The 13,232-nt window shown below is 56.1% G+C and overlaps 1 protein-coding gene across 7 annotated transcripts in view; it reads left to right on the plus strand.

Annotated features, from left to right (window-relative positions):
- Positions 1–2,096: 2,096 nt before the first annotated feature.
- Arap3 (ArfGAP with RhoGAP domain, ankyrin repeat and PH domain 3) overlaps positions 2,097–13,232 on the plus strand; it is a 32,241-nt gene continuing 21,105 nt past the window's right edge. For 2 of the 7 annotated variants that reach the window (XM_048331010.1, XM_048331007.1), the window contains exons 1-16: positions 2,255–2,330; positions 3,850–4,387; positions 4,486–4,547; positions 4,640–4,751; positions 8,919–9,119; positions 9,228–9,297; positions 9,656–9,776; positions 9,868–10,052; positions 10,135–10,241; positions 10,717–10,916; positions 11,012–11,097; positions 11,212–11,394; positions 11,553–11,688; positions 12,062–12,178; positions 12,604–12,751; positions 12,840–12,942. In XM_048331010.1, coding sequence (XP_048186967.1) covers positions 3,867–4,387; positions 4,486–4,547; positions 4,640–4,751; positions 8,919–9,119; positions 9,228–9,297; positions 9,656–9,776; positions 9,868–10,052; positions 10,135–10,241; positions 10,717–10,916; positions 11,012–11,097; positions 11,212–11,394; positions 11,553–11,688; positions 12,062–12,178; positions 12,604–12,751; positions 12,840–12,942 — 2,352 coding nt within the window. In that variant the 5' untranslated portion in view covers positions 2,255–2,330; positions 3,850–3,866. Of the gene's footprint in view, positions 2,188–2,254; positions 2,331–2,847; positions 2,863–3,849; positions 4,388–4,485; positions 4,548–4,639; positions 4,752–8,918; positions 9,120–9,227; positions 9,298–9,655; positions 9,777–9,867; positions 10,053–10,134; positions 10,242–10,716; positions 10,917–11,011; positions 11,098–11,211; positions 11,395–11,552; positions 11,689–12,061; positions 12,179–12,603; positions 12,752–12,839; positions 12,943–13,232 lie in introns of those variants that run through there. The other 5 variants (XM_048331009.1, XM_048331011.1, XM_048331012.1 and 2 more) reach the window with 5 other exon arrangements.

Consider the following 13,232-nt stretch of genomic DNA (forward strand, 5'->3'; position numbering starts at 1 on the left):
TATTGCAATACAATTGGTTTCTTTTATCATCCTATATATCTCATTTTATGTACTTTGAAACATTATTGTGAGACAAGGTCCATGTGCTTTATTTGATTGCCAAAGGGAATACAGAGCAAAAAAATATATTCAGAAATTCTACCTGTGTGCACCATCCAATCCCCTGGGCACCACTCAGACCCTGTGCCCTGGGTTTCTCTCTCTCTTCTTGCCGGATTAGTACAGATTCTCCAGTAAGGAACAGCCAAAGGCAGGATGATTCCTAAGGTCTGAGGGTGGGTGGGAAATGCCAATGAGAGAAGGGGGCCTGGGGCTGGGAGAGCTGTGGGGGACAAAGAGGGTGAAAGGAAGGATGGGACTGAGCCCCGCAGTCCAAGGGAAGTTCCAGATTTCTGCTAAGTTCTTTGGTTGAGAGGGAGCAGCAGAGTGGAAGCCAGCCCTAGAGCAGAAACAATGGGTTGCAGAGGGAAGCAACTGGGCCCTTGATTCATTTCAGCCCTTAAAGCTTAAGATCTGGCTGGGGATATGGCCTAGTGGCAAGGGTGCTTGCCTGGCATACATGAAGCCCTGGGTTCAATTCCCCAGCACCACATATATAGAGAAAGGCCAGAGGTGGCGCTGTGGCTCAAGTGGCAGAGTGCTAGCCTTGAACAAAAAGAAGCCAGGGACAGTGCTCAGGCCCTGAGTCCAAGCCCAGGACTGGAAAAAAAAAAAAAAAAAAAAGCTTAAGATCTGTGAGAAACACTGTCAATACCACCACCATAGTTGCCCAGTCGTTGCCTACCTGGAAAAGAGGTGCTTTGTTGTCCACTGCTCCCGGGTCTTCTCTGGGGCTGTGGGCCCTTTTCTAGTTGCAGGGCTTTGGGCAAATTTTTACTTCTTTTTATTTTTGTTATGCTGCTGCTCCTGGTGCTTTATCTCAGAGCTTGGGTGCCGCCTCTGAGCTTTTTTTTTTTTTTGTTCAAGGCTTTGAGCTCAATCACTTGAGTCCCACGTCTACTTTGGGCTTTTTGTTGTTGTTGGTGGTGGTGGTTGTGGTGGTGATGGTGGTTAACTGGGGATAAGAGTCTCATAGACTTCCCTGCCCACTGTTGGTTTTGAATCAGGAACCTCAGATCTCAGGAGTAGCTAGGATTACAGGGTATTGTTTAATGTCCCCTGTTTTCCTTATCCGCAAAATGGAGGTGATAAGAGTTTCTAACAGGAATGTTGTGATGATTCATTGAAGGTTGCAAAGCCATGCGTGCACAGGGCCTGGGCCATAGGTCTCCATAACTGGTCGCTCTTGTGATGATTATTGTAATTTCTCCCTCCTCCTCCTCCTCCTCCTTCTTCACTCTTTGTTGTTGTTTCTCAAAGGGGAGGCCCTGAGAGGAAGCCTGGGCAGAGTGAAGATGCCAGTGGCTTCCTGAGTTAGGCAGTTGGGAGAGGTGAGTCCCACTCCCCCCCCCCCACCCCCCTACCCCGGGCCCACCCCAGGCTGGGGTCTTCCCCCTAGCTACTGACAGTTCCTGTGTCTGCTGACTCACAGTCAACTTCCTCTCCTACAAACAGGAAAACACAGCTGGCCAGTGGGGGGGGGGGGGGGCGGGGGAGGCACCCCAAACCCCACACGGCAAGGTACTGGCCCTGCCGGAGGAGGAAGTGCTTTGGCTCTTGGGGGGGACAGGCCTGTGTGTGCGTGTGTGTGTGTGTGTGTGTGTGTGTGTTGGGGTGTGTGTTCTGCAAATGGAGGAGGGGAAAAGAGCACTTTCTTCTCAGTCCTCCAGCAATGGTCAAGTGGGACAGTACTGGTCCCTGACCTTGCAGGGGTGGGGGGGTGGGAGGGGGGGGCGGCCTCGTCCCTACAGTCCCCGGCTTGGGAGGGGGGAAGGGGTCGTGGCCTGGCGGCCCTGCGTTCCTGGTGAGAAGCCGGTCCGCGCCCTCGGGGCGGTCGGGCTCTTTTGCCGGCTCCCCGGTTATCTAGGTGTGGGTGGCGCCGCCCCGGGGGATCGGAGCCCGGCCCGTCCTGGGGCGCAGCCCTTCCTCTCCCGGTCCCCGTCCGGGGCCTCGGGTCGCCCCGGGGCGGGCGGCGAGGGGCAGGGCCCCCGATCGGCGGGGCGGTTGGGCAAGGCCCGCACCGGCCGGCGGCCCCGCGCTTGCACAAGCCGCCCGCCGGGCCGGGGCCGGGGCGCCGCGGGGACCCAGGTAGGGGAACCGGAGGGGCGGGGAGGAGCCGGGCGGGGCCGGGCCGTCGGGGGGAGGGCGGTGGGGAGGCGGGGACGGCGCCGCGGGACTGGGGCCGCGGACGGCTCTGCGGGCACCGGGGAGCGCACGGCGGCCGCGGAGAGGTGAGGACCCCCGCCCCCCTGGACCCCCCCTCCCGCTCCCCAGACTCCACCCCACCTCCTCCGGGGCCTCCGGGGGCTCCCCGGGCGCCCCTGCGCCCGCCGCCTTCTCCTCCCCTTCCCTCCTCCCCGCGGCCCGCCCTCCGCCTCCCCCCCCCTCCCCGGGGCCCGCGCGCCCCCGGTGCCCGGCTCACTCCCGCGCGCTTCTCCCAGCCGGCCGCGCCTCGGGCCCGGCCCGAGTCATCGCGGACACCGGGCCGTGACTCAGTTGTCCAGGCCTGGCGAGGAGGCGTCCCAGCCAGAGAGCAGCCTGGGGACAGAGGGTGGGACCGAGACGGGGAGCCCTGGTCCCCGACGTGGACCCGGAGCCACTTGGAGAGAGCGGGGCGGGCCGAGGCTGCGGCGGACTCCGGGGGTCCGAGCCCGAGCCCCGGCGGCCGCTTAAGAACGACTTAGAACGAGGCCAGAGGCAAGCACGCGCTTGCCGGGGGCAAAACAACGCGGGTCAGGGAGAAGGGCAAAGGTGGACCTGGAGGTCGAGGTGGGGATGAGGGGGGGGGGCGGGTGGAGAGGCCAAGACCACCCGGAGAGAAAGCCACTGGGTTCAGGGAATAATAGGGTTAGGGTCAGACTGACCCCGTGGTGCTGACTGGTAGAGGCCTAGGCCTTGGGGTGTCTGCATGGGAAGGAAGATTTGGAGAAAATGTGTGTGCATGCACGCATACACACACGTGCGCGTGTCCCTTTACGCTGGTGAGCCCCTGCAGGGTGGTCCACACACGCGCGGGTGGAGAATGGAGAGTCACTTGGGCCGTCCTGGGCTTCTGGTTCCTCATCTGACTGGCCCCGTTCTCCACCCAACCCTATCCCCTAAGCGGCCCAGCCTGGGACCCCACACACGGCAGCCGGTCAGAGCCCAGGAGGCAGCCTGACCCGACCCGGGCCGGCAGGATGTGGGGGGCAGCGCGGCCAGAGGGACAGGAAGGAAGTCTGAAGAGAGACAATAGGTGGAAGGGGAGGAGGCACTGGGAATGACCAGGGTTAGGATATCCAGCCTGAGCCTCAGCTTAGGAAACCACAGGGAGTGGGGTCTCTGCCTCCTTCCCCTTAAGAAGTAGCCCACCAGTGTCCCCATCTTATGGATAGCTTGATCAGACCACGAATGCCACCCCTCCTGGCCCCCAGTTTTCTATCCCGGGCCCCCCTTCCCAGCGGAGTGCAATAAGTAGGGACAGAGCTTTGACCCAGACCTAGGGAAGGGCAGACACTGAGGCTAACACTGATACCGCTTGCTGTGAGCCCCTTCCCCCTCCGGACCTCACTTTCCTGCACACTCTCCTCCGGTGAGAAGAGGGTTCATGCTAACGTCCCCGGATAGCTCTGCGTCTGAATGGCAGACCTTTGGCTATTGTTCTTTGGGAGGAGACTGGAGGTTGGCACACGCTGTCCAGGCCTGAGGCTTTGGGGCAGGGAGGGGGGAATCTCAGCCTGAGCCCTCCCTTCACCCTGCCCCTCCCCCCAGCAATGGCCTGAGCCCCCATGGCTGCCCCTCAGGACCTGGACATCTCGGTGTGGCTGGCCGCGGTCCATCTGGAGCAGTACGCAGACACGTTCCGGCGGCATGGCCTGGCGACAGCAAGTGCAGCCCAACATCTGGGCCACCAGGAGCTGAGGCAGTTGGGCATCCACGCCACTGGGCACCGGAAACGCATCCTGCGCCTGCTGCAGGCAGGCACTGCAGAGGGCTCCCCGGATCCCAGATCGGATCATACCATGGAGCCATCCCCAAGCCCAGCCCCTCCAGCTCAACCCCTCAAGCCTGTACCCAAACCCAGGACAGTGTTCGGTGGGCTTACTGGCCTTACTGCCACCCCAAGGCCTGGGCTGAGCCCACCCTCCTGGGGACCAGAAGAGCCCAAGAGCTCAGAGTCTAGCCCAAGTTCCCCTCCTCTGCCTGCATCCTCTTCTGAGACTTCAGCCCTGAGTACTGTGGAGATGACGCCCAATGCCATCTATTTCGGTCTGGACTTACACGGCGGGACACAGGCGCCTCCAGACGCGTAAGTGGGGTTGGCTGCTTCGGGATCGGATTCTGGAGAAGGAGGCGGTCAGTCAGTCTTTCTCTCTACCTTCATAACTAACAGACCTTTCTCCTAAGGGCTCCGGACAGCTCTCAGACAACTGCCCCCACCCCTGCCCTCAGACCCACAACAGGCACAGGTAGGTAGGTTAGCCGAGGCTTCCGGGAGAGGGAGTGTACCCTTTTGGACCTCAGGTACTCTCACCTAACTAACCCCTTTTCTCCCTGCCAGTGCACATCATGGATCCCGGTTGCCTGTACTATGGTGTCCAGCCTGTGGGGGTTCCCAGTGGCCCCGGCAGAAGGGAGGGCAGAGGTGTCTGCCAAGACAGGGCTGAACCCCGGTGAGTGCTCAGTCAGGTAATGATGGGAGCTTCAGGGGAGCTTGAGCTCACCGTGGCCATGTGTCCACCTAGTCCTGGACCTTGAGTGCACACTTGGTATAGGCCAAGCGGGCACTAAAAGCCCAGGATGATCATCGTAGGCCCTCAGGCAGCTTGTGACTCAGTGGGGCAGACTGGACACAAACGCAGTGGGCAAACAGATTGCTCATTAAAATGTAGAGGAATAGGTGTAGTGAGTTCACACCTCACATCCCAGCTACTGGGGAGGCAGAGGTAGGAGGCTCATGGTTCAAGGCCTGCCTGGGGAAAGTATAAGATGATCTCTGAAAAGCAATTTGAAAGCAAAAAAGACTAGAGATAGGGCTTAAGTGGTAGGTCACCAAGGCTCTGCATTGAGTCCCATGGAAGGTTTTTGTGTGTGTTTGCTTTTTTCACTTTTCCTTCTTCCGGTGAGCAGATTTTTTAAAATGTCTTAAATTTAAATTTTCATTTGTTTTGGTGCTAGTCCTGGGGTTTGATCTAAGGGTCTCACTCTCTCACTGAGCTGTTTTGCTCAGGACTGGCATTCTACCACTTCTACTCACCCCCCACTTCTGGCTTTTTGTTGGTTAATTGGAAATGAGTCTGTTGGATTTTTCTGTCCAGGCTGGCTTTGAACTGTGACGCTCAGATCTCAACCTCCTGAGATCCTTAGGATTATAGGTGCCTGGCTCCATCCAGCAAATTCTAACGGAACAACGGTTACATTCCAAACGTAGACACTTGGGATGGATGCATGCACATGGAAACGCTTGCTCTTGTGGGGAGCTGATCAGTTAATAAGTATGTCTGCTACAGGTCGTAACTAGAGCGCTGGGGCAGTGTGAGGAACTGAAGTGTTTTAGTCAGACTTACTGAGCGTTAAGAAGATAACGTTTCAGCAAAAACTTGAAGGAGCTGAAGAGTTTCTGGAGGAATGGGGTCTCAGGCAGGGAGCGTGGTCAGAATGTGGAGGCTTCCGGGAAGGTATGCACCCAGAGAACTGTAGAGGCAGGCAGAGGCCGACAACACCGCAAGGGCAGGCAGAGATGATGTCAGAGAGGTCTATTGCCCCATCAGGTAGGACCTTACGGACTTTCACTTTTACTCTCTGAAATGGGAGGCTGCTGGAGGGGTTTTGACTTACACTTTCAAAGGATCCCTCTGGTTGCTGTGCTGGGAATGGCATATGTATGGGCGGAACAAAAGTAGTAGAGACCCATTGGGAGTTTTGTTTTGTTTTGTTTTGTTTTTTTAATATTTGTTTGTGTGCCAGTTGTGGGGCTTGAACTCAGGGCTTGGGTACTGTCCCGGAGCTGTTTTGCATTCTACCACTTGAGCCACAGCTCTACTTTTAGCTCTTCAGTGATAGGTGGAGAGAAGAGTCTTATGGGCGTTGCTATCCAGGCTGGCTTCGAATGGCCATCCTCAGATCTCAGCCTCCTCATACACAGGGAAGCAGATGTGAACTTTCACCCCTGGTTCCCAGCGGGTTTGGCACTTTTCGCAGTAACCTATGTGAAAGATCTCAAAAGGCGGTGACCGGGGTGGGAGGGAGGTGAAGTGAAGAAGAAAAGACAGTTGGTCAAGGATTACTTTGAGGGCTTTTAGTATGAGCTCGTAACCACTAACCACATGTAACCACCCGGCCGTGCCACGTGTTGGGTCTGTATCAAAATGAGCTACAAGTGTAGAACATCTCTCCGGTTTTGCAGATTTAGTAAAAGCAAACGAAAACGCTGGATGAGTATCACAGACATAGAAATAAATAATCTGAGAATTTTTATGGTAGGTACATTCCAAAATCTTAATAGTTGGACTAAATAAAATAAACTATTAAATTAAACATCTATGTTTCCTTCAGTTTTTTAATGATGCTATTAGAAAACTTGAAATGTCATCCGTGGTCCACATTGAGTTGGACAGTGCTGTTCTGAGCAACTGGAAATTGATACAGTTGCCGTGGTCTGAGATGAGGAAGACTGTAGATAACTGTAGATAGCACAGGTGAGAGGAGGGGGTGTTTATCCAGAGTTCCATTCTGGACGTGTTGAATTTGAAGGGCTTGCTAGCCATACAAGACAAGTAAGTCATTGTCTACACAAGTCAAGAGTTACGTGAGAGGTCTGAGCTGGAGATTTCAGTTGGGGAGGGATTAGCAATTAGATTAGCAGTTATGCAAGTGTGGCCAGAGAAGAGAACTAATGAGACCAGATCTCTGGTACCCTCCCAGATCCAGAGGTTAGAGGAAGGGGAAGGCCTAGCCAACAGACTGCAAAGCAGTGGTTAGTGAAGAAGAAAGGAAACCGCGAGAGTGTGATGTCAGAAGAGCCAAGGGAAGAAAGTCTATGAGAAGAGTTTGCCATGTGCTGCCCAGAGGCCTGCCATTGAGTAAGCGAGGACTGAGAACTGACTGCTAGAATTGCCAGGGTAGAGATCGTTGAGGACATTAACAAGGACATCCTTGCAGTGTAAGGATGGAAGCCCAGTCCGTGGGTTTAAGAAAGAATGGAAAGAGAGGAGTTAAAAACAATAGACAACTTTGTTGAGTTTTTTTCTGCAAGGAACAAAAAAAAAAAAAGACTGCTGATGGCAGAAATGGAGTCAAAGAAAAGGTTTTGTATTGAGTGGAATGTTAGGTATGTTTGTAAGTCAGAGGCCAATAGCTATACAGGGAGACAAATGGTAGAAAAGCAAAAGGGATGTCTATCGGTGAAAGGAGCAGGGTGGGGCACTCAGAGGAAGAGCTGTCTCTATGTAGAGGTATTTATTAGTCACAGAAGGGAGGCTGAGTGTATGTGTGACCTGGGTAGATAAGGCACCGGGACTCTGTGGCGTTCTGGCTGAGTGCTTCAATTTCTCAGTGAAGTAGGAAACAAACAGGGTAGTTAGTATTTTTCAGCCTAAAAGCTGACTCACAACCTGGGTAGCTTTCAAAACTATAAGTGCTTGGGCCTCACTCCCAGAGATTCAAAGTGGAGTTATAAAAGCCCATGCATTAATCCTTTTCAGTTTTGTAAGTATTTTGTGGTGTTGAGGTTGAGAATCTCACTTAATGGGCAATAGCTGAGTCTGCTCAGGATGGTTAGGGGAAGTTTCTCTGAGAAGATGACCTAAGCTGAGATTTGGAGGGTGATAAAAAGCAGCATAGTGGGGCTGGGCATGTGGCCTAGTGGTAGAGTGCTCACCTCGTATACATGAAACCCTGAGTTCGATTCCTCAGCAGCACATATATAGAGGGGAAAAAAAAAAGCCAGAAGTGGCGCTGTGGCTCAAGTGGTAGAGTGCTAGCCTTGGGCAAAAAAGAAGCCAGAGACAGTGCTCAGGCCCTGAGTCCAAGCCTAAGACTGGCAAAAAAAAAAAAAAAAAAAAAAGCAGCATAGGGAGATAAGGAAGGAGAAATGTTCTTGGCAAAGGAAGTATGTACAAAGGCTCTGAAGGAAAAGAATGTGGCTAGACTATATTAAGTAAGGATGAGGTTGACCTAACATGAGGTCTGAGGTAGGAGTTTAAACTCAGGGTCTCTCGACTGCTCAGCTGACACTGTAACTCGAGTCATGCCTCCAGCAAAGCTCTGGGCTGGTTACTTTGGAGACAGAATCTTGCAGACCTTTCTACCTAGGCTGGCTTTGAACCTCAGTCCTCTAGGTCTCAGCTTCCTGAATAATTGGGATTCCAGGTTTGTGCCACCCGTGTCCAGCTCATTTACATTTTAAAAAGAGCTCTATAAGAGGAAGGAAAATAAGATTGTGGATGGAGGGCAAGAATGAGAGAAGTCTGGCAGTTTGCAAACTGATGGAAAATTGGTCCAAAGAGAGAAAGTCAAGAACTTCTTGGAAGCCAGGACTTAGAAGACACTGATTAACGATGAGCAACCAAGGCAGGAAACCATTTGTATGACTTCCCCAGTTTTCCCACCTAAGTAATACGAGTATCAGAGGAGGGGGATTGTTAAAAATTCCAAGTGTGCCTAGGGAAGAGGCAGCACGGTGGTTTTGACATCTCAACCTCCTTCCTTCCGGTTTGAACAACAGATCTTGTACCTTCCAGGCATTCTACCAGGGGTTGTGGGTGAGGGTGGAGAAATTCCAGAGGGTGTTCAGGGCACTGGGTCTGATTGCATCCCTCCCTGTCCTGACCCCTCCCAAGGCTCAGCAGGCAGGACCTGGAGGCTCGGGAAGATGCTGGCTACGCCAGCCTGGAGCTGCCTGGGGACTCTACCCTCTCGCTCCCCACTGTGGACCCGGAGACCAATGACGACCTCATCTCCCCCTATGCCAGCTTCTCCTCCACGGCGGACCGCCCTGTGCCCCTGCTCAGTAGCTGGCTAGACAAGCTCTCACCTCAGGGGTGAGGCTTCGGGGAAGGGAAGGGAGAGGGAGGATGCTCCCAGAACCTGGGATCCCCCACCCCATGAAACCCCACCCACCCACCCATCTTGGCCCCTTCCTTCCTCAGAAACTACGTCTTCCAGAGGCGCTTTGTGCAGTTCAATGGGAAGAGTCTGATGTACTTTGGCAGCGACAAGGTGAAGGATTAGAGGTGTCCTGCGAGAGTAGGGAGAAGAAGAGGGATGGAGAGGACCTGATGGAAAGGCCAGAGGGTTGGAGGATGGCTACCTTGAACCCACAAAGGACCACAGCCCTTCTGCTAGTGTGAAGACGTATAGGAGTGGGGGGGGGGGGCGCAGTCAGAAGCCAGAGGAGCTGAGAATTTCCTACTTTTGAAGTCCTTGGTGGTCTGCAGAGAAACAATTTAAAGGACCTGGCTAGGCAGCTACAACCATTGCTTGTGATTGGAGTGTTAATCTGAAAACTAGTGCTGTGACTCAGTTCCTATGTCCTTGGGCCATTGGACTCTCTCTCTCTCTCTCTCTCTCTCTCCAGGATCCTTTCCCCAAGGGTGTGATTCCTCTGACTGCCATTGAGATGACCCGAAGCAGCAAAGACAACAAGTTCCAGGTCATTACTGGCCAGAGGGTGTTTGTGTTTCGCACTGAGAGTGAGGGTAAGGGCGGGGAGCCACCGAGAGGCGGGGTGCAGGGCCAGGGGCCGCGTGGGCCTGTGGCGCATTCACCGGCTGGCTTGTGCCCCGCCAGCTCAGCGGGACACGTGGTGCTCCACACTGCAATCCTGCCTGAAGGAGCAGCGCCTCCTGGGCCACCCCCGGCCCCCACCCGCACCCCGACCCCTCCGCACGGGCATGCTGGAGCTGCGCGGACACAAGGCCAAAGTGTTTGCCGCCTTGAGCCCGGGAGAGCTGGCGTTATACAAGAGTGAGCAGGTAAAGAGGGCTGGGTTGGGGCCCCGGGGCCCGCTCTCACCCATTCTGTCACCTCACAGTCCCTACCCCCCAACGCCGCCAGGCCTTCTCTCTGGGCATTGGGATCTGTTTCATCGAACTGCAAGGGTGCAGCGTGCGGGAGATCAAGAGTCGAAGCTTCGACCTGCTCACGCCCCTCCGCTGCTTCAGGTGGGGCCTGGGGTGGGGGGGGAGGCAAGGCGCTGGGCCGGTGGGAGGAGGCACCGGAGGGCAGTGAAAGCGCCTCAGAACGGTGTTGATGAGCTGGGTACCGGGAACCCTAGCGAGTCAGAAGGCTGAGGTCTGAGGATCACGCTGGTACAGGCAGAACAATCTAGGAGAATCTCACCTCCATTTAGCCAGCCTAAAGGTGGAAATAGAGGTGTCGCTCGAGTGATGGGGTGCCGGCAGCACCCAGACCCTGAGCAGAGACAGACACACACACACACACACACACACACACACATACACACACACCTATGTGTTAGCGGCTCTATTCTATGGGAAGTCCACAGTACGAGGTCAAGAGTTTAGAAGGGACTGGGTTGGCCAGGACGTGGCCCGTGGAGCTCCTTCGGGAACGCCCCTGGGATGGGGCGCCGAGGGGGTGGGGTCCATGCCCACGGACTGGCTGTCCACCCCTCAGCTTCACAGCCGAGTCTGGGGGCGCTCGGCAGAGCTGGGCGGCCGCTCTGCAGGAAGCAGTCACGGAGACCCTGTCTGACTACGAGGTGGCTGAGAAGATCTGGTCCAATCGGGCAAACCGGCGCTGCGCAGACTGTGGGGCCTCCCGCCCGGACTGGGCCGCCGTCAACCTGGGGGTGGTCATCTGCAAGCAGTGTGCAGGTGAGGGCCGGGGCCTCGAACCCGAGCCGGGAGAGGAAGAGGCCGGAGCGGGAGCGCTCGGGGTACCATGCCACCCACCCCTCGTATCCTAACAGGTCAGCACCGGGCCTTGGGCTCTGGGATCTCCAAGGTACAGAGCCTGAAGCTAGACACGAGTGTCTGGACTAACGAAATAGTACAGGTGAGGAGGGATGAACGGAAGGAGCGCCTCCTCCTGCCCGGCCTGGGCACAGGATTGGATGTCTGCAGACTCTTGAGTGCTGGTCACTTGCTTTTGTCCCTTGCCATCCCACAGTTGTTTATTGTCCTGGGGAATGATCGTGCCAACCGCTTCTGGGCAGGGGCACTCCCCGCAGGTGAAGGCTTGCATCCAGATTCGACCCCTGGCCACCGGGGAGAGTTCATCTCCCGAAAGTACCGGCTAGGCCTCTTCCGGAAGCCCCATCCTCAGCATCCAGATCATAACCAGCTTCTCCAGGTAGGCACAGGCTGAGGCTCGTGGTTGGGGTGGCGGAACCACGTGCGTGTGTCGGAATGCCCAGTCTTGGGTGTCCGGGGCTGATTTGGGCAATCGAGCGCTGTTGCCGGGGCTCTCGGGCTGGGCTTGGGGCTGACGGAGGCCCTTACCCACCTCAGGCGCTCTGTGCAGCGGTGACAGGACCCGGCCTCCTGAAGAACATGACCCAGCTCCTGTGTGTTGAGGCTTCTGAAGTTGAGGAGCCCTGGTCCCCTTCAGCCCTTGATGGCAGCTTGCCTGGCCTTCTGCCCTCAGGTAATCCCAGTCCCCGCCGTGGCTGGTCTCATCTGATTGTGCCGAGGCAAGATCGGCTTAACAAAGCTGGTTTCCATTGGACAGGCCAGAAAGGCTGCGTCACAGACTGGCCCCTGCTCTGAAGTCCCTACCCGCAGCCACTTGCCTGCTTGGCTGGCTAGCGGGGAGAGCCAGTGGACTAGCGTTAGGCTAGAGGCCCCCCTGCGCCCTGCCACGCTCTTCCAGTCTGGATCATGAGGGATCCACGGGGCTCTGCTTGGCCATGCAGCCAGTAGCGTTGGGTCCATGTTCTTCTCCCACTGGATCCCTTCCCCGTAGGAGGTCATCCGGTCCCCCTGCATGGGCCTGACCCGATGCCGTCTTCTCCTTGCAGACCCTTCTCCTGGTGTCTACAATGAAGTGGTGGTGCCCGCCACTTACAGCAGCTTTCTGTACTGCGGTCCCATCAGCAACAAGGCGGGGCCCCCACCTCTGCGCAAGGGTCGAGACGGTGAGGGGAGGGGAGGCCGGCGGATGGGAGGAGGCGGGGCCCGCAGTGCGGGACAGGCACCAAAGGGGTGGGGAATGGGGTGGGGGAGAAGGGGGGGCGAGGCCCTGGAGTGGGCTGGGGTGTTGGGAATGAGGTGGAAGACTGGGTGATCGATGAGACTCTCTCCTCTGAAGGTAGACTGTCGGGGTGGAATCCCCACGGTGCTACTTCCGGCTCAGGTGAGGTGGATATGCTGCTCCAACTGGGACCTCAGTTTCCCTGTCTGCAAGACAGGTGGAATATACTACCTCCTAGGATTGTCGTGAAGACGGATAGGGGGTCATCCAGGCGCAGAAGGCTTGGCACAGAATAAACTTCTGGGCAATGGGAACGATGACACCAGGGGCAGGGGTCTGCTGCCCCTTGACCCTCTCTCTCCCGCTTAGCCCCTCCGCGCCTGTGGTGTGTACTGGGAGCCGCACTGGAAATGTTTGCTTCCGAGAGCAGCCCTGAGCCCCTCAGCCTCATTCAGCCCCAGGATGTTGTATGTCTGGGGGTGAGTCCCCCGCCCTTGGACCCGGGTGACCTTGAAAGGTAATGAATGGCTCGGCTCTTCCGGATCCCGACCTGACGGCTCCCTCTCGGCCTCCGATTCCCCCCCTCACTCCTATCTTCTCTGCAGAATCCCCTTCTCCTTTGAGCTCATCCTCACTGGTGGGAGAATCCAGCATTTCGGCACAGACGGAGCAGACAGTCTGGAGGCCTGGATCAGTGCAGTGGGGAAGGTGAGCAGCTGAGTCCCCTCCCCAGCGGCTCGGGGTGTCTGACAGCCCCCATCCTGCCCTGCCCTCTCATCTTCCTACAGCCACGCCCACTATGTCCACTAGCAGACAGCTAACATTGTCTGGGTACTTATTGTGCCGGTCCTGTTTGAAGCCCATTCACTGTCTCATTTAATTTTTACAGTCCGCCTCAGTAGAGGATTATGAATATTTACGAGTAAGCAAACTGAGTCTTGGAGGTTACTAAGTCATGGGTCAAGGTCAGAGAGCTAGCAGGCGGCAGACTATGGGAC

The sequence above is a fragment of the Perognathus longimembris genome, chromosome 22 (assembly GCF_023159225.1).
Source record: "Perognathus longimembris pacificus isolate PPM17 chromosome 22, ASM2315922v1, whole genome shotgun sequence".
Classification (NCBI taxonomy): Eukaryota; Metazoa; Chordata; class Mammalia; order Rodentia; family Heteromyidae; genus Perognathus; species Perognathus longimembris.